Source organism: Salvelinus fontinalis, unplaced genomic scaffold (genome assembly GCF_029448725.1).
Source record: "Salvelinus fontinalis isolate EN_2023a unplaced genomic scaffold, ASM2944872v1 scaffold_0455, whole genome shotgun sequence".
NCBI classification, from domain to species: Eukaryota; Metazoa; Chordata; class Actinopteri; order Salmoniformes; family Salmonidae; genus Salvelinus; species Salvelinus fontinalis.
The window spans coordinates 130,883-153,846 of NW_026600664.1; the positions used below are offsets into that span (position 1 = coordinate 130,883).

The following is a 22,964-nucleotide window of genomic DNA, read 5'->3' on the forward strand; positions in this document are numbered from 1 at the left end:
CTGGGTCCTAAAGCTAGTACCTTCAAAGAGCAGTATGGCAATAACCCTTCCTACCTACCTCTAACTGCAAAAAGGTCTGAGTCTTGATGGCACAGATAGTTGTGGGTTCACCCCATGATGCAGAAGTACAACATACATACACACACACATATTCATTCATTGATTGATCGATTGACAGTCACATACACATGAAAACAGCATTTTATTGGAATAAATCATACATGATGTAACTGTAAATACCAAGGAGATAGTTACAGTATGTTAAGTAGTTAAAAAAAAAAAACTAATTATACAACTGATAAAATAAGACCAGAACTAAGAAGAATGCATCCCCGTATGAAACATGTTTTCAGCCCAGGAGCAGGGTTCATCTGTGTCAAGGAAAGCAACCCTCTGAATATTGTGTTATGCATGTTTATCTGCAACCCATGTATTGTGACTGGATACGTCTTCATAACGGCAAACAACTGTAGTCTCTAACTGTATGTTAACCTGTTGTAGAATCAAACAACTGTAGTCTCTAACTGTATGTTAACCTGTTGTAGAATCAAACAACTGTAGTCTCTAACTGTATGTTAACCTGTTGTAGAATCAAGCTGCACACTTCTCATTTCATGTCTGCAATACAAACTTTATTTCATGTTTGTTTATGCAATGATCCAAGGTGAATACGTATTCTAAATTCAACTAAAGACTGACATTATCCCTTCGTGTAAGCAATACTGTTCTCTCTATCACAACGCTACAGCAGGTAGGTCTAGCATGTCTTTGTTTTCCTGACAGTGAATACATCCAGTCTTTAGCCTATCGTTGCGTGAATAGTTATCATATCTGGTGGACAAAAAGCCTTATTTTATACTGTACATATTCACAATGTGACGCAATGTTTTCATTCTCAGAAAAATCATTTCATGATGTCATTGGAATACAGATATGATGTCATTAAAAGATAGGTATGATGTCATTAAAAGATGGGCATGCTGCCAGCCTCACTGTAAACCACAAGATACAAGTAGTAAAGTGGAAGGAGAAATTATCATCAATAAGCATCCATTTAAAAAACAAAAGCATTGTATGTTCATTCGTCCATCCATTAATTCCTTCATTCATTCTGATAAAGTGGTGTAAATGATATCTACAATCTAGTCACTTAGGTTGCTGGTGCTGCACACTCATAATGTATAAAATAATCCACAATAGTAAGGCAAAGACAAAAGTCTCCTGACCTTCGTGTCTCTCCCTCTGTCTCTCGCTCTGTCTCTCGCTCTGTCTCTCGCTCTGTCTCTCGCTCTGTCTCTCGCTCTTTTGACCCTGGGCAGTGGTGGGGAGGGTTTAGTTCAGTTTGTGGCAGTGAGATTACACATTCCCCCTCTCTCTCTCTCTCTGTCTGTCTGTCTGTCTGTCTGTCTGTCTGTCTGTCTGTCTGTCTGTCTGTCTGTCTGTCTGTCTGTCTGTCTGTCTGCCGCAACTCTCTCATTCTGATGTAAGACCTCTCTCTCTCCATCACTCTCTATCTCTGTTGTCATTAACAGTCTCTATCTCTGTTGTCATTAACAGTCTCTCTCTCTCCATCACTCTTTATCTCTGTTGTCATTAACAGTCTCTCTCTCTCCATCTCTGTTGTCATTAACAGTCTCTCTCTCTCTCCATCTCTGTTGTCATTAACAGTCTCTCTCTCTCCATCACTCTTTATCTCTGTTGTCATTAACAGTCTCTCTCTCTCCATCACTCTCTATCTCTGTTGTCATTAACAGTCTCTCTCTCTCCATCTCTGTTGTCATTAACAGTCTCTCTCTCTCCATCACTCTCTATCTCTGTTGTCATTAACTGTCTCTCTCTCTACATCGCTCTCCATCTCTGTTGTCATTAACAGTCTCTCTCTCTCTCCATCTCTGTTGTCATTAACAGTCTCTCTCTCTACATCGCTCTCTTTCTCTGTTGTCATTAACAGTCTCTCTCCATCTCTGTTGTCATTAACAGTCTCTCTCTCTCTCCATCACTCTCTATCTCTGTTGTCATTAACTGTCTCTCTCTCTACATCGCTCTCCATCTCTGTTGTCATTAACAGTCTCTCTCTCTCTCCATCTCTGTTGTCATTAACAGTCTCTCTCTCTACATCGCTCTCTTTCTCTGTTGTCATTAACAGTCTCTCTCCATCTCTGTTGTCATTAACAGTCTCTCTCTCTCTCCATCACTCTCTATCTCTGTTGTCATTAACTGTCTCTCTCTCTACATCGCTCTCCATCTCTGTTGTCATTAACAGTCTCTCTCTCTCTCCATCTCTGTTGTCATTAACAGTCTCTCTCTCTACATCGCTCTCTTTCTCTGTTGTCATTAACAGTCTCTCTCTCTCTCCATCTCTGTTGTCATTAACAGTCTCTCTCCATCTCTGTTGTCATTAACAGTCTCTCTCTCTCTCCATCTCTGTTGTCATTAACTGTCGCTCTCTCTACATCACTCTCTATCTCTGTTGTCATTAACAGTCTCTCTCTCCATCACTCTCTATCTCTGTTGTCATTAACTGTCTCTCTCTCTACATCGCTCTCCATCTCTGTTGTCATTAACAGTCTCTCTCTCTCTCCATCTCTGTTGTCATTAACTGTCTCTCTCTCTACATCGCTCTCTTTCTCTGTTGTCATTAACAGTCTCTCGCCCTCTTTATTTAGAACAGTTTCTCTCTCAATGTTTTCTACATGGTTAGAAGAGTCGGGCCTGTTTCTTCATTTCATTCCTCTTCCAGAGAGCCAGCCGGTCAAACTCTGCCACGGCCATCCCAAACACCTGTAGGAACTCCTCTGGACTCAGGTGACGCTGGAAGACAGAGAAACACAGGTAGACACTGTGGTAGGACTCATGTAGACTATGTGGATCATGTCTGGATTATTGACCTTTAGCTAGAAGCAAGGATAGGAGGCACCATTGAACAGATTATTTAATGAAATATCAACCACCAAACTAAGCCAGGTCAGAACCTCACCTCTAGTCTGGCTCTATCTACGTCTTTAGGCAGTCTGTGTCTCCCCCTGGTAGTCACGATCAGTACTTCATATGGGTAAACCTGCAACAGACAGGTCAGATAGAGGTAGAAGATATATGTAGTTAACAGGGTTGGGGTCAAATCAGGAAGTATAGTTAAATTCCAATTCCTATTCTGATAATCCTTGAAATATCATGTTACTTCCTGAATTGATTGAAGTGAAATGGAATTGACCACAAACCACATATCTCAGGTTAACAGCTTCAGCAGCTGTCTCAGTCATAACACCGCTGTTTCCTTTGTAATCACAACATAGAACCCATTGTATGGAACATAGCAGAGGTGTTCTATAGAATGAGATGATTATTGGCAGTCCTTCCATTTCTCTCTCAGGAAGTCTCTCCTACCCTATCCTCATATGGACAGGAAGCAGAATTTTCCTGATGCTTCATTTGTGACACAATGTTCATCCAAAGGTCAACAACCCTCTATTGGGAGGGCTGAAAGAAATGTCCAGTGACCTCTTGACTCGGAAGCTCTTTGTCCTGTCAGCCCATGTCCTGTTAGAATTCTTTGAGAAAGCATTCTTCCTTCCTCTCTCCCTTGAAGGAATTCCTAATCTGACATAACTGGGTGAAAGCTATGTGACAGAACAATTTCTTAAAGTTATTCATTTGTGTTAGATCAGTGATTACTTCAAGGAAGGGAGGGTGTATTTTTAAAGTATTCAAACAGGGCCCAGGTCCTGAATGTGGAAGCTGGCCTGTGACCTATAACCTTTTGAATAGTGCAGACCAGGGCAGGATGCCATGACTCTACTGCTGCCCTCTGGTAGGGTCATTGAGCCAGGAATGAGAGAGAGCAGCTATACTGGCCTATAGTGTCCTAGTGCCTTGCATGAACAAACCACAGTCTTTGTGATCCAGTAGGAATTGTCTTTCTCCTCACCAGTGGTTCATAACACACCACTTGGAGAACACAGTCTAACATCGTGCTGGTTATTGTAGAATACTGCTTGACACTCCACTTTCCAACCAACTTTCAGACCCTTACCATGTATTCTGCAGGAGAGAAAAATAGAAAAAATACCTGATTACAATCCTGCAATAAGGAAATCCCACAATGTTATAAATGTATTGAGACCTGAACCCAGGGTGGCTATACATCACTTCTACCTCTGGTTCCCCAGTTGACGTCACTGCTGCTGTCATACTGCTGGTAGTAGTCTGGGGCTGCACTCTGGGGCTGCAGGGATACACATATAGACCTGTTAGTGATGCTACAGCTGTGTTTGTCAAGTAAGCTTTCATGACAACTAGGAGATAAACTTGAATTACAGCCTTCTATGTAAAGAATGTTTGGTCGCTGCCTCCAAGAAATGTGTCTTTCTACCAAAATATATTTTAATCTCAAGAGATTTGATCATAACAGTATAGATAAAGGATATTATAGTGTTGATTGTCACCCTGTTGACACCGTTCCGCCTGTATCCTGGTAGAGAGGCTGACTTGTACGAGTCTGGAACACAGGAAAGCATTCAATCAATACGATACATTTATATATTTACAGAAGTTGTCACAACTGCTTTACAGTTGGGGGTCATATATAAATGTAAATATATCAGAGTAAATCAGGAAAGAGATTTACAACCAACTGAATGTGCATTCATGTCTCACTCATCACTGCACAGTAGAGGGCGACGTTTACAAATACATATATTTAATATAAGGTGGTACAGTATGTTATGTATGTAATACTGTTTTACTGTTGTACTCACCACTGTCTAAGCTGTAATGGGATCGAGGAGCTGAGGAAGAGAACCCAAGGAAAACAGCATTAGTGAGATTAGATTAGAGAGACAGAAAGAGAGAGAGAGACAGAAAGAGAGAGATAGAGAGAGACAGAAAGAGAGAGATAGAGAGAGAGACACAGAAAGAGAGAGATAGAGAGAGACAGAAAGAGACAGAGAGAGAGAGACAGAAAGAGACAGAGAGAGAGAGACAGAGAAAGAGACAGAGAGAGAGAGACAGAGAAAGAGAGAGACAGAAAGAGACAGAGAGAGAGAGACAGAGAGAGAGACAGAAAGAGACAGAGAGAGAGAGAGAGAGAGACAGAGAGAGACAGAAAGAGACAGAAAGAGACAGAAAGAGAGAGACAGAAAGAGAGAGATAGAGAGAGACAGAAAGAGATAGAAAGAGACAGAGAGAGAGAGAGAGACACACAGAAAGAGAGAGACAGAAAGAGACAGAGAGAGAGAGAGAGACAGAGAGAGACAGAAAGAGACAGAGAGAGACAGAAAGAGAGAGATAGAGAGAGACAGAAAGAGACCGAGAGAGAGAGAGAGAGACACAGAAAGAGAGAGACAGAAAGAGAGACAGAGAGAGACAGAGAGAGACAGAAAGAGACAGAAAGAGAGACTTAGAAAGAGACAGAAAGAGAGAGATAGAGAGAGACAGAAAGAGACAGAGAGAGACAGAGAGAGAGAGACACAGAGAGACAGAAAGAGACAGAGAGAGAGACAGAGAGAGGCAGAAAGAGACAGAGAGAGAGACAGAGAGAGACAGAAAGAGACAGAGAGAGAGAGGACCTCCTGAAAGATTTGACATTTAGAGGACTTTCACCACAGCATTTCTAAACCCAGAGGTGCAACATCAGGGACTTACAGGAACACTTGTGAAACAGACCAATCAAACCAGTCCGGGGTTTGGGGTTTGAGAAGTCAATGAAAAATTCTTCATTAGCTGTTCATTTTCTCTATCTACAGGCACAACCTAGATCAGAGCCAATGTCGTCACTAGTTGAACATGTTATTACTCCAACCTCGTGAAAGTGACAAACTGACATCTTATCATTTTTGTTAAAAACAACTTTATATTGAAGGTGGGTCTTTGATTTGACGGCCTGCACATGCTCAGTCCCACACGAGATGATGTGTTTCTGCACATGAGCTTAGCTAGCCAATGTCGCCATGATATCGCCTACAAGCATGATCAGGGATTTCTATTGGAGAAGCAGTTTCTGCCTATCTTCATACTGTACTGTCTTTGGTTTCAAACAAACAAACAGAGCAGAACATGCTGAGTACCCATGATGCACTGAGATAAATACTGCACATCAAAGCAGCAATGAGGCTTGGAAAGCCTGGATGAGAGGAGTAGAAAAGGGACGGGGGAGGGAGGAGAGGAGGAGGAGCAGGGGGGAGAAGGAGAGGAAAAGGAACAGGGGGAAGAAGGAGAGGAGGAGGAACAGGGGAAGAAGGAGAGGAGGAGGAACAGGGGGAAGAAGGAGAGGAGGAGGAGCAGGGGGAGAATGAGAGGAGGAGGAGCAGGGGGAGAAGGAGAGGATTAGCAGGGGGAGAAGGAGAGGAGGAGTAGCAGGGGGAGAAGGAGAAGGGGAGGATCAGGGGGAGAAGGAGAGGAGGAGGAGCAGGGGGAGAAGGAGAGGAGGAGGAGCAGGGGGAGAAGGAGAGGAGGAGTAGCAGGGGGAGGAGGCGCAGGGGGGAGAAGGAGAGGAGGAGGAGGAGCAGGGGGAAGAAGGAGAGGAGGAGGAGCAGGGGGAGGAGGCGCAGGGGGAGAAGGAGAGGAGGAGGAGCAGGGGGAAGAAGGAGAGGAGGAGGAGCGGGGGGGAGAAGGAGAGTGTTAGATAAAGAGGAAAACAAACAAAGTGAAGATGATTCAATACAACACAGTCATAACACACTTACAGCCATTGACAGTGTTGTTGTAGCCGGTGCTGTTGTAGCTGGTAGTGGTGAGAGCCTCCTTGCTGCCGCTGCGGGAATTCCGGGTGTTGCCCCAAGGGTCGTTGTCGTAGCAACCAGATCTAGCTTTCATCTCCTCCTTTAGGATCATCCTCCCTATACCACTCTGGATCTGAGAGAGAGAGAGAGAGAGAGATACACACCGGGGGTAGAGAGAGGGGAGATGGAGAGAGAGATGGGGAGAGAGCGGGGGCATTTAGGGAGCAAGAAGGAGAGAGAGAGAGAAAGTAGAAGAGAATAAATACAAATTTTATTCCACAAATCTTCCATAAATGTGTAGGCAGAGTAAATATGGAATATTAAGAGAGAGAGAGAGAGAGAGAGAGAGAGAGAGAGAGATCTTCACTCTTTGAAGACTGCTGTGACTCCAGTTCTCTTCATCTCCTCCTGTAGAATACCTTCTCCTAGGAGCACGGAGAGCTGGGGAAAGAGATTAGATTGACAGGTGGATAGATATATATAGAGAGATCCTTAGAAATGCCTTAGTCTTTTAAAGACAGATATAATCACCGATGGTAACATACAAATCAACTGTTAGTTGTGTGTAGGGTAGATAGACTCAGACTGTATGTAGACTTCTGATGAGTAGGGTCTAGGGTGTAGGGTTTAGGTTGTAGGGTGTAGGTTGTACCTTTAGGGGAGCTGGGATAGGGGTAGGAGTCAGACTGTGACTGTGTGTAGGGTTCTGGAGAGTAGGTAGACAGTCTGGAGGATGTGATTAGATCTTCGCTGGTCCTGCTTTTGGTGGCTGGGAGATTTTCTGTGGAGAGATGAGTGGACTGTTAACAGAAGAACACAGCATCCCAAATAAGATCCTATCCCTATATAGTGGTCCCTATGGGCCCTAGTCAAAGAAAGTGCACTATATAGGGAGTAGGGTATCATTTAAGACATAGTTTACGTTACACAGCGATCCATCAGTGACCCCAAGGTCATACACAGGAAGATACTGTACTGGGAAAGAGAGTATAGGAAGTCTTACGGAAGGTGAATTCTACATTCTAGTTTCAGTCTCAGTCCAAAGATTGATCTCAGAGAGATAGTCAGCTGGTACAAACAGAGAGGTGAGAGAGATAGTCAGCTGGTACAGAAAGAGAGGTGAGAGAGATAGTCAGCTGGTACAAACAGAGAGGTGAGAGAGATAGTCAGCTGGTACAGACAGGTGAAATAGATAGTCATCTGGTACAGACAGAGGAGATAGATAGTCAGCTGGTACAGACAGAGGTGAGAGAGATAGTCAGCTGGTACAAACAGAGAGGTGAGAGAGATAGTCAGCTGGTACAGACAGAGAGGTGAGAGAGATAGTCAGCTGGTACAAACAGAGAGGTGAGATAGATAGTCAGCTGGTACAGACAGAGAGGTGAGAGAGATAGTCAGCTGGTACAAACAGAGAGGTGAGATAGATAGTCAGCTGGTACAGACAGAGAGGTGAGAGAGATAGTCAGCTGGTACAAACAGAGAGGTGAGAGAGATAGTCAGCTGGTACAGACAGGTGAGATAGTCATCTGGTACAGACAGAGGAGATAGATAGTCAGCTGGTACAGACAGCCAGGTGAGATAGTCAGCTGGTACAGACAGCCAGGTGAGATAGTCAGCTGGTACAGACAGCCAGGTGAGATAGATAGTCAGCTGGTACAGACAGCTGAGATAGATAGTCAACTGGTACAGATAGCGAACCAGGGACCCTCTGCACACATTTTTATTTTACTTTTTATTTAATTTCACCTTTATTTAAACCTGTCTAGGATCAGCGTGGCGCTAGCGGCACACCCCCCCCCCCCCACTGAAAAACCAGTGCCGCGAAATTCAAAAAAAATATTTTTTTAAAATATTTAACTTTCACACATTAAAGTCCAATACAGCTAATGAAAGACACAGATCTTGTGAATCCAGTCAACATTTCCGATTTTTAAAATGTTTTACAGGGAAGACACAATATGTAAAGATGTACATCTATTACCTAAAAACACATTAGCATAATCCACCATCTTTTATTTGTCCACCAACACCAGTAGCCATCACCAATTCGGCTAAACTAAGATATTTATAGCCCCTAACCAACAAAAAAACTCATTAGATGACAGTCTGATAACATATTTATGGTATGGGATAGGTTTTGTTAGAAAAAAGTGCATATTTCAGGTAGATGGCATAGTTTACAATTGCACCCACCATCACAAATGGACTAGAATAATTACAATGAGCAACGTGTTTACCTAACTACTAATCATCAAACATTTCGTAAAAATACACAGCATACACGAATCGAAAGACACAGATCCTGTGAATACAGACAATATTTCAGATTTTCTAAGTGTCTTACAGCGAAAACACAATAAATCGTTATATTAGCTTAGCACATAGCAATTAGCAGCCCAGCATTGATTCTAGCCAAAGTGAGCGATAAAAGTCAACATCGCCAAAAGATATTAATTTTTTCACTAACCTTCTCAGAATTCTTCCGATGACACTCCTGTAACATCACATTACAACATGCATATACAGTTTGATCGAAAATGTTTATATTTAGCCACCAAAATCATGGTTAGACAATGTGAAATGTAGACAAGCTGGTAAAGAAAAAGTCCTTGCGCCACTTAGACAGTGATCTACTCTTATACATAAATACTCATAAACGTGACTAAAAAATACAGGGTGGACAGGGATTGATAGACAATTTAATTCTTAATACAATTGCGTTATTACATTTTTTTATTTATCCTTACTTTTCAATACAGTTTGCGCCAAGCGAAGCTACGTCAAAAAACATGGCGTCCTAAGCCACTAAAATGTTTCGACAAACACGATTTATCATAATAAAAATGTCCTACCTTGAGCTGTTCTTCCATCAGTATCTTGGGCAAAGGATCCTTTCTTGGGAGAAATCGTCTTTTGGTGGAAAGCTGTCCTCTTGCCATGTGGAAATGTCAACTGCGTTCGGGATGAACTGAAAAGCGTGCCCAACTTTTCACATCGTTGCAAAAATAAATGTCCCAAAATCGCACTAAACGGATATAAATTGCTATAAAACGCTTTAAATTAACTACCTTATGATGTTTTTAACTCCTATAACGAGTGAAAAGATGACCGGAGAAATATAACAGGCTAAACTAACGCTTGGAACAGGTGCGCGCCGGTGTCCTCTAGGCTCATGACGCAGCTCCCAAAGAATGACTAGCTTCAGGGTTTTTTCATTTGTAGGGCCTGTGAACGCGCAATCGACCCCGTTGGAATCGTCATCACGTAAAGGCATCCAGGGGAAGACGTAAGAAGTGTCCGTATAGTCATAGCAACGACAGTGCCCCTTTAACTGACTTCAGAAGAGTGGCCAACATTTCTCAAATCTGACTCCATGTCAGGGAAATTGCTGTAGAATGGGCTCTGTTCCACTTAGAGACAAAATTTCAACTCCTATAGAAACTATAGACTGTTTTCTATCCAATAATAATAATAATATGCATATTGTACGATCAAGGATTTTGTGGGAAGCCGTTTAAAAAATTAGCCAAATTAGCATAAATAGTCTAAACAGCGCCCCCATCCCCAACAGGTTTAACCAGGTAGGCTAGTTGAGAACAAGTTCTCATTTGCAACTGCGACCTGGCCAAGATAAAGTATAGCAGTGTGAACAGACAACAACACAGAGTTACACATGGAGTAAACAATAAACAAGTCAATAACATGGTAGAAAAAAAAGAGAATCTATATACAATGTGTGCAAAAGGCATGAGGTAGGCAATAAATCGAATAATTACAATTTAGCAGATTAACACTGGAGTGATAAATCATCAGATGATCATGTGCAAGAAGAGATACTGGTGTGCAAAAGAGCAGAAAAGTAAATAAATAAAAGCAGTATGGGGGGTGAGGTAGGTAAATTGGGTGGGTAGTTTACAGATGGACTATGTACAGCTGCAGCAATCGGTTAGCTGCTCGGATAGCAGATTTTTAAAGTTGTTGAGGGAGATAAAAGTCTCCAACTTCAGAGATTTTTGCAATTCGTTCCAGTCGCAGGCAGCAGAGAACTGGAAGGAAAGGAGTCCAAATGAGGTTTTGGCTTTAGGGATGATCAGTGAGATACACCTGCTGGAGCGCGTGCTACGGGTGGGTGTAGCCATCGTGACCAGTGAACTGAGATAAGGCGGCACTTTACCTAGCATAGCCTTGTAGATGACCTGGAGCCAGTGGGTCTGACAACGAACATGTAGCGAGGGCCAGCCGACTAGGGCATACAGGTCGCAGTGGTGGGTCGTATAAGGTGCTTTAGTAACAAAACGGATGGCACTGTGATAAACTGCATCCAGTTTGCTGAGTAGAGTATTGGAAGCTATTTTGTAGATGACATCGCCGAAGTCGAGGATCGGTAGGATAGTCAGTTTTACTAGGGTAAGTTTGGCGGCGTGAGTGAAGGAGGCTTTGTTGCGGAATAGAAAGCCGACTCTAGATTTGATTTTGGATTGGAGATGTTTGATATGAGTCTGGAAGGAGAGTTTGCAGTCTAGCCAGACACCTAGGTACTTATAGATGTCCACATATTCTAGGTCGGAACCGTCCAGGGTGGTGATGCTAGTCGGGCGTGCGGGTGCAGGCAGCGAACGGTTGAAAAGCATGCATTTGGTTTTACTAGCGTTTAAGAACAGTTGGAGGCCACGGAAGGAGTGTTGTATGGCATTGAAGCTCGTTTGGAGGTTGGATAGCACAGTGTCCAAGGAAGGGCCGGAAGTATACAGAATGGTGTCGTCTGCGTAGAGGTGGATCAGGGAATCGCCCGCAGCAAGAGCAACATCATTGATGTATACAGAGAAAAGAGTCGGCCCGAGAATTGAACCCTGTGGTACCCCCATAGAGACTGCCAGAGGACCGGACAACATGCCCTCCGATTTGACACACTGAACTCTGTCTGCAAAGTAGTTGGTGAACCAGGCAAGGCAGTCATTAGAAAAACCGAGGCTACTGTATCTGCCGATAAGAATATGGTGATTGACAGAGTCGAAAGCCTTGGCCAGGTCGATGAAGACGGCTGCACAGTAATGTCTTTTATCGATGGCGGTTATGACATCGTTTAGTACCTTGAGCGTGGCTGAGGTGCATCCGTGACCGGCTCGGAAACCGGATTGCACAGCGGAGAAGGTACGGTGGGATTCGAGATGGTCAGTGATCTGTTTGTTGACTTGGCTTTCGAAGACCTTAGATAGGCAGGGCAGGATGGATATAGGTCTGTAACAGTTTGGGTCCAGGGTGTCTACCCCTTTGAAGAGGGGGATGACCGCAGCAGCTTTCCAATCCTTGGGGATCTCAGATGATACGAAGGAGAGGTTGAACAGGCTGGTAATAGGGGGTGCGACAATGGCGGCGGACAGTTTCAGAAATAGGTGGTCCAGATTGTCAAGCCCAGCTGATTTGTATGGGTCCAGGTTTTCCAGCTCTTTCAGAACATCTGCTATCTGGATATGGGTAAAGGAGAAGCTGGGGAGGCTTGGGCGAGTAGCAGCGGGGGGGGGGGGGGGGGCGGGGCTGTTGGCCAAGGTTGGAGTCGCCAGGAGGAAGGCATGGCCAGCCATTGAGAAATGTTTGTTGAAGTTTTCGATTATCACGGACTTATCAGTGGTGACCGTGTTACCTAGCCTCAGTGCAGTGGGCAGCTGGGAGGAGGTGCTCTTGTTTTCCATGGACTTTACAGTATCCCAGAACTTTTTGGAGTTACAGGATGCAAATTTCTGCTTGAAAAAGCTGGCCTTTGCTTTCCTGACTGACTGCGTGTATTGGTTCCTGACTTCCCTGAACAGTTGCATATCGCGGGGGCTCTTCGATGCTATTGCAGTTCGCCACAGGATGTTTTTGTGAAGGTCGAGGGCAGTCAGGTCTGGAGTGAAACAAGGGCTATATCTGTTCTTGGTTCTGCATTTTTTGAACGGAGCATGCTTGTCTAATATGGTGAGGAAGTAACTTTTAAAGAATGACCAGGCATCCTCAACTGACGGGATGAGATCAATATCCTTCCAGGGTACCCGGGCCAGGTCGATTAGAAAGGCCTGCTCGCAGAAGTGTTTTAAGGAGCGTTTGACAGTGATGAGGGGTGGTCGTTTGACCGCGGACCCGTGGCGGATACAGGCAATGAGGCAGTGATCGCTGAGATCTTGATTGAAGACAGCAGAGGTGTATTTGGAGGGCAAGTTGGTCAGGATAATGTCTATTAGGGTGCCCATGTTTACGGATTTAGGGTTGTACCTGGTGGGTTCCTTGATGATTTGTGTGAGATTGAGGGCATCAAGCTTAGATTGTAGGACTGCCGGGGTGTTAAGCATATCCCAGTTTAGGTCACCTAACAGAACAAACTCTGAAGCTAGATGGGGAGCGATCAATTCACAGATGGTGTCCAGGGCACAGCTGGGAGCTGAGGGGGGTCGGTAGCAGGCGGCAACAGTGAGAGACTTATTTCTGGAGAGATTAATTTTTAAAATTAGAAGTTCGAACTGTTTGGGCATAGACCTGGAAAGTATGACAGAACTTTGCAGGCTATCTCTGCAGTAGATTGCAACTCCTCCCCCTTTGGCAGTTCTATCTTGACGGAAAGTGTTATAGTTGGGTATGGAAATCTCAGAATTTTTGGTGGCCTTCCTAAGCCAGGATTCGGACACGGCAAGGACATCAGGGTTGGCAGAGTGTGCTAAAGCGGTGAGTAAGGCAAACTTAGGGCGGAGGCTTCTGATGTTGACATGCATGAGGCCAAGGCTTTTTCGATCACAGAAGTCAACAAATGAGGGTGACTGGGGACATGCAGGGCCTGGGTTTACCTCCACATCACCCGAGGAACAGAGGAGTAGTAGGATGAGGGTGCGGCTAAAGGCTATCAAAACTGGTCGCCTAGAGCGTTGGGGACAAGGAATAAAAGAAGCAGATTTATGGGCGTGGTAGAATAGATTCTGGGCATAATGTGCAGACCGGGGTCTGGTGGGGCACGGGTACAGCGGAGGCAAGCCCAGGCACTGGGTGATGATAAGAGAGGTTGTATCTCTGGACATGCTGGTCTCAATGGGTGAGGTCACCGCATGTGTGGGGGGTGGGACAAAGGAGGTATCAGAGGTACGGAGAGTGGAACTACGGGGTCCATTGCAAACCAAAACAATGATAACTAGCCTGAACAACAGTATGCAAGGCATATTGATATTTGAGAGAGACATACAATAGGGCATAAAGTGGTTGCAGGTCTTGATTGGGAGAGCTAGCTAAAACAACAGGTGAGATAACAGCAGCTAGTTAGCTAACACAGCAACAGCAGGTAAAAATGGCGACGACTAGGCAGAGAGGGTCGGATTAACTACACACAGATCCTGAGATAAAGCACAGAGCCGACAGATAAAACACAAATAAACAGAATGGAGTACCGTGAATTAATGGACAGTCAAGCAGGCATCAGCTATGTAGCCAAGTGATCATAGTGTCCAGGGGGCAGCCGTAGATGGAGCAGGGAGGCCTCCACTAAGCTAGCATGCGGCGATTAAAGTTAGTAGCCCGGGGGGTGGTCTGCTCAGACGGAGGGGGTCTGCTCAGACGGAGGCAGGTTGAGGGCACAGCGGATGGGGTATTCGTCTGCAGACCAGACGTGGTCGTGTCGACAGAGAATCCAAGCCGGATGGCGGTGGCGAAAGAGAGGTTGTGAATTGTAGAATTGTGTTTGCTAACTGGTGCTAGCTTCGTGGCAGTGGCGCTAGCTGCGCTAGCTGCAAGCTAGCTGTGAGGATCAGAAGTAGTGGCTCAGGGATTACGGCAGGAATCCGGCGTTGTTGTCGAGAGACAGTCCGATGCTGGTAAATTGGTGAGTAATATCCAGGCTAATAACAGGGCTGGTGTCTGTGCAGAAGGTAAAAGCTGCTAGCAGCGGCAAAAAAATTGCTAAATTAGCTTGTAGCTGATTCGCTGGTTAGCTACTGGGGGTTCTTGAAAGTGTTCCAAAGTTAAAAAATAATAGCGATTCCGTATCACATTGGGTGAGGTAGGTTACCGGAAGGTATAATCGAATTAAAAATCGAAAAGAGATAGAAAAAAAATGTTAAAATATTTACAAGAAATACGAAAAAATACAAACGTACACGAGAGGACTAAAGAAACACGTCTACACTGCTACGCCATCTTGGATCCAGATCCACATCAACAACAGTCACCCACGAAGCGTCGTTACCCATCGCTCCACAAAAGCCGCGGGGGGAACCACTACTTCAAGGCCTCAAAGCGAGTGACGTAACCGATTGAAACGCTATTAGCACGCACCACTGCTAACTAGCTAGCCATTTCACATCCGTTACATATAGACAGACAGGTGAGATAGGTAGTCAGATGGTACAGACAGACAGAGGAGATAGATAGTCAGCTGGTATAGACAGACAGGTGTTTACACACGGGGGAATGTGTAAACAGGGAGGGATTGACTCTTACTCACACAGACAGACACTAAACACACTTGAAAAGCTTAGACAGAGGAGTTATTTACACAGTGAGTCTGGAAGCTTCCCACAATAGATAACGGCTTCTTGTAGAAATGGACGATCAGAGTTTATAGACTGGGTGGACATGGAGACAGAAGATAGCAAGACAGACAGGTTGACAGATATGTTGATGGAAAACAGACCGGTTGAGGGACCAATAGACGGGAAAATAGACAGGCAGACAGACAGAGAGGAGAGAGGTACTTACAGAGGTGAGTTAGTTCATCAGGGAAATTTGAAGCAGAGTGAAGGGGGGAAGTTAATTAGCGTGATCAGAAACGATGAAAGGGAGAAAGGGATAAAAAGAAAAGCGAGATATTACTGGCATCCCAAGACCAACATGTTTGTGTGACAGTGTTTGTTACCAACATGGAAGATAACAGAACACAAAGATACAACACTGCCACTAAACACTCCAAATCAAAATGTATCGGTCACATACACATGGTTAGCAGATGTTATTGGTCACATACACATGGTTAGCAGATATTATTGGTCACATACACATGGTTAGCAGATATTATTGGTCACATACACATGGTTAGCAGATGTTATTGGTCACATACACATGGTTAGCAGATATTATTGGTCACATACACATGGTTAGCAAATACTATTGGTCACATACACATGGTTAGCAGATGTTATTGGTCACATACACATGGTTAGCAGATATTATTGGTCACATACACATGGTTAGCAGATGTTATTGGTCACATACACATGGTTAGCAGATGTTATTGGTCACATACACATGGTTAGCAGATGTTATTGGTCACATACACATGGTTAGCAGATGTTATTGGTCACATACACATGGTTAGCAGATGTTATTGCGAGTGTAGCGAAACGTTTTAAGTCAACCCTACAATACCACGAGTCCTAATCACTATTTATTTATCTAACATTTTTATTTATCTAACCTATATCATAGTATCTCTTCCATGTAGGTATCAAATGACTAATGAGCACATAACAGGCCTGTGGTCTATGGATGAACCCATGTCTCTCTCTCCCTCTCCCTCTCCCTCTCCCGCTCCCTCTCCCTCTCCCTCTCCTTCTCCCGCTCCCTCTCCTTCTCCCGCTCCCTCTCCCGCTCCCTGACTAGGACCAACTCCTGACCCTCATTCATAACACACCATAACCACACGCCTGTGATGCACTGTTCTATAATACCCTTATAACGTGATAACACTCACAACACAGTAACACACACACACCGCAGTACACACACCACAGTAACACACCACAGTAACACACCACAGTAACTAGTGGTTTGGTTTCATTCTACACTAGATGAGTGAAGCTGGGTCCCACTGAGGCCTGAACTAACCCTTCATCTACCACTGTGGTCTCATAAGAGACCTGAACTAACCCTTCATCTACCACTGTGGTCTCATAAGAGACCTGAACTAACCCTTCATCTACCACTGTGGTCTCATAAGATGCCTGAACTAACCCTTCATCTACCACTGTGGTCTCATAAGATGCCTGAACTAACCCTTCATCTACCACTGTGGTCTCATAAGATGCCTGAACTAACCCTTCATCTACCACTGTGGTCTCATAAGATGCCTGAACTAACCCTTCATCTACCACTGTGGTCTCATAAGAGACCTGAACTAACCCTTCATCTACCACTGTGGTCTCATAAGAGACCTGAACTAACCCTTCATCTACCACTGTGGTCTCATAAGAGACCTGAACTAACCCTTCATCTACCACTGTGGTCTCATAAGAGACCTGAACTAACCCTTCATCTACCACTGTGGACCTGAACTAACCCTTCATCTACCACTGTGGTCTCATAAGAGACCTGAACTAACCCTTCATCTACCACTGTGGTCTCTTAAGAGACCTGAACTAACCCTTCATCTACCACTGTGGTCTCATAAGAGGCCTGAACTAACCCTTCATCTACCACTGTGGTCTCATAAGAGGCCTGAACTAACCCTTCATCTACCACTGTGGTCTCATAAGAGACCTGAACTAACCCTTCATCTACCACTGTGGCCTCATAAGAGGCCTGAACTAACCTTACAAGCACAATACTAAGGGCTACTACACTGATAGGAAGACAGGCAGACTAAAGGGCGGGGCTAAACCCCTGTACCATAAACTATTGGCTACGGAAAACATCAATCAGTCACTGATGGGACAACAGCCAGGATAAGGCGGGGCTAAGCCACTGTACCCGTTCTCTTATAGATGGGAGGTTTGCTGTAGATGTTGGGTTCACCTGAGGCTGGAGAAAGAGAGGGATGGAGGAGGGAGGGAGGGGAGAAAGAGAGGGAGGGAGGGGAGAAAGAGAGAGAAGGGAGAAGAGTGATGTGAAACATGGAGGAGTGAGGGAGGAAGTGAAGGGTAGAAGGAGGTAAAGGGAAGAGCTATACCGTACCATAGCGACCGCAGCTGATAACAAGAGAGTTTGAGGAAATATACAAATAGAGGAGGAGCAGAAGTGGAGAAGAGAAGATGGAAAGATGAGAAGATGAAGAGAAGATGGAAAGATGAGGAGATGAAGAGAAGATGGAAAGATGAGAAGATGGAAAGATGAGGAGATGGAGAGAAGATGGAAAGATGAGGAGATGGAGAGAAGATGGAAAGATGAGGAGATGAAGAGAAGATGGATAGATGAGAAGATGGAAAGATGAGGAGATGAAGAGAAGATGGAAAGATGAGGAGATGGAGAGAAAATGGAAAGATGAGGAGATGAAGAAAAGATGGAAAGATGAGGAGATGAAGAGAAGATGGAAAGATGAGGAGATGAAGAGAAGATGGAAAGATGAGGAGATGAAGAGAAGATGGAAAGATGAGGAGATGAAGAGAAGATGGAAAGATGAGGAGATGAAGAGAAGATGGAAAGATGAGGAGATGAAGAGAAGATGGAAAGATGAGGAGATGAAGAGAAGATGGAAAGATGAGGAGATGAAGAGAAGATGGAAAGATGAGGAGATGAAGAGAAGGGCACGTCCCAAATGGCACCCGATTCCAAATCTATTGCACTTCCATAGAGAATAGGGAGCCATTAGGGCACAGTTGAAGTGTGGTCCTACCTGGTACATGGAAATGCTTGGGGGCGTGGTATGTTGTAGGAGTACTAGGCCGCCCCTCCAGCGAGCCGTAATAGGGTGAACTCCTGCCACTCTCAGAGCCTGCAGCCAGCACTAGCCAATCACAGCAAAGGAAACATGAGCATGAAGAAAGGGCTTTGTCCTGCCATCCAGTCCCTCCCAACCAATCAGAACCAAAGGAAAAGGTGATTAACAGTGGCTGCCAGCCAATCACTTGAGCCAATCAGGTGCAGAATGCATTTCAACAGCATTGAGGAAAGGCATACTGGACCATCTGAGCACAGGAAGCTAGAAGGAACGGTACCAGCCTCCTTCCCCTGCTGGTCACTACCGTGGAAAGTATTCAGACCCTTTGACTTTTTGCACATTTTGTTAAGTTACAGCCTTATTCTAAAATTGATTTAATAAAAAATAAATCCTCAGCAATCTACACACAATACAATACCCCAAATTGACAAAGTGAAAACTGATTTTTAGAAATATTTGCAAATCTATTGAAAATAAAAAAACAGAAATACCTTATTTACATGGGTATTCAGACCCTTTGCTATGAGACTCAAAATTCAGCTCAGGTGCATCCTGTTTCCATTGATCATTCTTGATATGTTTCTACAATTTGATTGGAGTCCGGGGAGAAGGTTCCCCTTCCAACAGGACAACAACCCTAACCACACAGCCAAGAGAAGGCAGGAGTGGCTTTGGGACAAGTCTTACAAATGTCCTTGAGTGGCCCAGCCAGAGCCTGGACTTGAACCCGATTTAACATCTCTGGAGAGACCTGAAAATAGCTGTACAGCAACGCTCCCCATCCAACCTGACAGAGCTTGAGAGTATCTGCAGAGAAGAATGGGAGAAACTCCCCAAATACAGGTGTGCCAAGCTTGTAGCGTCATACCCAAGAAGAATCAAGGCTGTAATCGCTGCCAAAGGTGCTTCAACAAAGTACGAATACTTATGTAAATGTAATATTTCAGTTATTTGTATATTTATACATTTGCAAACATTTCTAAATAAATGTTTTTGCTTTGTCAATATGGGGTATTGTGTGTAGATTGATGAGGGGAAAAAAACGATTTAATATATTTTAGAATAAGGCTAAAACGTAACAAAATGTGGAAAAAGTCAAGGGATGTGAATACTTTGCGAAGGCATCGTCTATCTATTGTTTTTACTGTCAGAGGCCAGAAAGGGAAGGAGGTTGAAAGAAAGAGGAGGAATGTATTTGTACAACACTTTCAGAAACAGATTTGTTCCAGAGTGCTTAACAGCAACCTGAGGCTAGACCCTCCTGCTCTTGAATGTTTTGTTAAAAACACTACACCAATATGATTTGATGGACTGAAAGGTTGATTGATTGGTTGATTGGTGTGTGCGTGCGTGTGTGTGCATGTGTGTGACTCACCAGGGTGTCCATAGTGCTGTGGTGAGCGAGGCGTGATGGGAGACATGGCTTGGCGGCTGACGGAGGGAGAGTCGTACATGTAGGCAGGGCTGGAACACTGTCTCTGTCTCTTGTCTATATTGTAATACAGCTTCTAAAGGGAGAGGGAGAAGAGGGGGAGGGGAGTTGAGAGAGTTGGGGAGAGGGGGGATGACAGAGTAGGGGAGAAATAAAGAAAAAGAGGGACAGGCAGGGATAGAGTGATAGAACAAGAGAGAAGGGTAAAGAAAGACAGATACACAACTATCAACATATCCACAGACAACTGATCACATAAATTATTCTTCATTCTGTTGGAAACAACACGGTAACTAACCTGAGAATAGAGAGTCCCAGGTGACTGTAAAACAACACGGTTACTAACCTGAGAATAGAGAGTCCCAGGTGACTGTAAAACAACACGGTTACTAACCTGAGAATAGAGAGTCCCAGGTGACTGTAAAACAACACGGTTACTAACCTGAGAATAGAGAGTCCCAGGTGACTGTAAAACAACACGGTTACTAACCTGAGAATAGAGAGTCCCAGGTGACTGTAAAACAACACGGTTACTAACCTGAGAATAGAGAGTCCCAGGTGACTGTAAAACAACACGGTTACTAACCTGAGAATAGAGAGTCCCAGGTGACTGTAAAACAACACGGTTACTAACCTGAGAATAGAGAGTCCCAGGTGACTGTAAAACAACACGGTTACTAACCTGAGAATAGAGAGTCCCAGGTGACTGTAAAACAACACGGTTACTAACCTGAGAATAGAGAGTCCCAGGTGACTGTAAAACAACACGGTTACTAACCTGAAAATAGAGAGTCCCAAGTGACTGTAAAACAACACGGTAACTAACCTGAGAATAGAGAGTCCCAGGTGACTGTAAAACAACACGGTAACTAACCTGAGAATAGAGAGTCCCAGGTGACTGTAAAACAACACGGTTACTAACCTGAGAATAGAGAGTCCCAGGTGACTGTAAAACAACACGGTTACTAACCTGAGAATAGAGAGTCCCAGGTGACTGTAAAACAACACGGTTACTAACCTGAGAATAGAGAGTCCCAGGTGACTGTAAAACAACACGGTTACTAACCTGAGAATAGAGAGTCCCAGGTGACTGTAAAACAACACGGTTACTAACCTGAGAATAGAGAGTCCCAGGTGACTGTAAAACAACACGGTTACTAACCTGAGAATAGAGAGTCCCAGGTGACTGTAAAACAACACGGTTACTAACCTGAGAATAGAGAGTCCCAGGTGACTGTAAAACAACACGGTTACTAACCTGAGAATAGAGAGTCCCAGGTGACTGTAAAACAACACGGTTACTAACCTGAGAATAGAGAGTCCCAGGTGACTGTAAAACAACACGGTTACTAACCTGAGAATAGAGAGTCCCAGGTGACTGTAAAACAACACGGTTACTAACCTGAGAATAGAGAGTCCCAGGTGACTGTAAAACAACACGGTTACTAACCTGAGAATAGAGAGTCCCAGGTGACTGTAAAACAACACGGTTACTAACCTGAGAATAGAGAGTCCCAGGTGACTGTAAAACAACACGGTTACTAACCTGAGAATAGAGAGTCCCAGGTGACTGTAAAACAACACGGTTACTAACCTGAGAATAGAGAGTCCCAGGTGACTGTAAAACAACACGGTTACTAACCTGAGAATAGAGAGTCCCAGGTGACTGTAAAACAACACGGTTACTAACCTGAGAATAGAGAGTCCCAGGTGACTGTAAAACAACACGGTTACTAACCTGAGAATAGAGAGTCCCAGGTGACTGTAAAACAACACGGTTACTAACCTGAGAATAGAGAGTCCCAGGTGACTGTAAAACAACACGGTTACTAACCTGAGAATAGAGAGTCCCAGGTGACTGTAAAACAACACGGTTACTAACCTGAGAATAGAGAGTCCCAGGTGACTGTAAAACAACACGGTTACTAACCTGAGAATAGAGAGTCCCAGGTGACTGTAAAACAACACGGTTACTAACCTGAGAATAGAGAGTCCCAGGTGACTGTAAAACAACACGGTTACTAACCTGAGAATAGAGAGTCCCAGGTGACTGTAAAACAACACGGTTACTAACCTGAGAATAGAGAGTCCCAGGTGACTGTAAAACAACACGGTTACTAACCTGAGAATAGAGAGTCCCAGGTGACTGTAAAACAACACGGTTACTAACCTGAGAATAGAGAGTCCCAGGTGACTGTAAAACAACACGGTTACTAACCTGAGAATAGAGAGTCCCAGGTGACTGTAAAACAACACGGTTACTAACCTGAGAATAGAGAGTCCCAGGTGACTGTAAAACAACACGGTTACTAACCTGAGAATAGAGAGTCCCAGGTGACTGTAAAACAACACGGTTACTAACCTGAGAATAGAGAGTCCCAGGTGACTGTAAAACAACACGGTTACTAACCTGAGAATAGAGAGTCCCAGGTGACTGTAAAACAACACGGTTACTAACCTGAGAATAGAGAGTCCCAGGTGACTGTAAAACAACACGGTTACTAACCTGAGAATAGAGAGTCCCAGGTGACTGTAAAACAACACGGTTACTAACCTGAGAATAGAGAGTCCCAGGTGACTGTAAAACAACACGGTTACTAACCTGAGAATAGAGAGTCCCAGGTGACTGTAAAACAACACGGTTACTAACCTGAGAATAGAGAGTCCCAGGTGACTGTAAAACAACACGGTTACTAACCTGAGAATAGAGAGTCCCAGGTGACTGTAAAACAACACGGTTACTAACCTGAGAATAGAGAGTCCCAGGTGACTGTAAAACAACACGGTTACTAACCTGAGAATAGAGAGTCCCAGGTGACTGTAAAACAACACGGTTACTAACCTGAGAATAGAGAGTCCCAGGTGACTGTAAAACAACACGGTTACTAACCTGAGAATAGAGAGTCCCAGGTGACTGTAAAACAACACGGTTACTAACCTGAGAATAGAGAGTCCCAGGTGACTGTAAAACAACACGGTTACTAACCTGAGAATAGAGAGTCCCAGGTGACTGTAAAACAACACGGTTACTAACCTGAGAATAGAGAGTCCCAAGTGACTGTAAAACCACACGGTTACTGAACGCGTCAGGGAAATGAGAGAGTCCCAGGTGACTGTAAAACAACACGGTTACTAACCTGAGAATAGAGAGTCCCAGGTGACTGCAAAACAAATACATGAGAAAGAAAGCAGAAATCATTGTCTGAAGCAT

At 44.3% G+C, this 22,964-nt stretch overlaps 1 protein-coding gene across 1 annotated transcript; it reads right to left on the reverse strand.

The window, feature by feature from the left end:
• Positions 1–185: 185 nt before the first annotated feature.
• LOC129846097 (actin-binding LIM protein 3-like) lies at positions 186–19,829 on the reverse strand (the record flags this gene model as incomplete). The annotated part of the gene is made up of 12 exons (XM_055914089.1): positions 186–2,811; positions 2,978–3,058; positions 4,031–4,038; positions 4,153–4,222; positions 4,443–4,495; positions 4,755–4,784; positions 6,681–6,849; positions 7,084–7,157; positions 7,369–7,497; positions 17,415–17,465; positions 18,277–18,387; positions 19,697–19,829. Coding segments are annotated over 12 exons (1,023 nt in total), but the record flags the coding sequence as incomplete, so codon positions are not given.
• Positions 19,830–22,964: the final 3,135 nt, after the last annotated feature.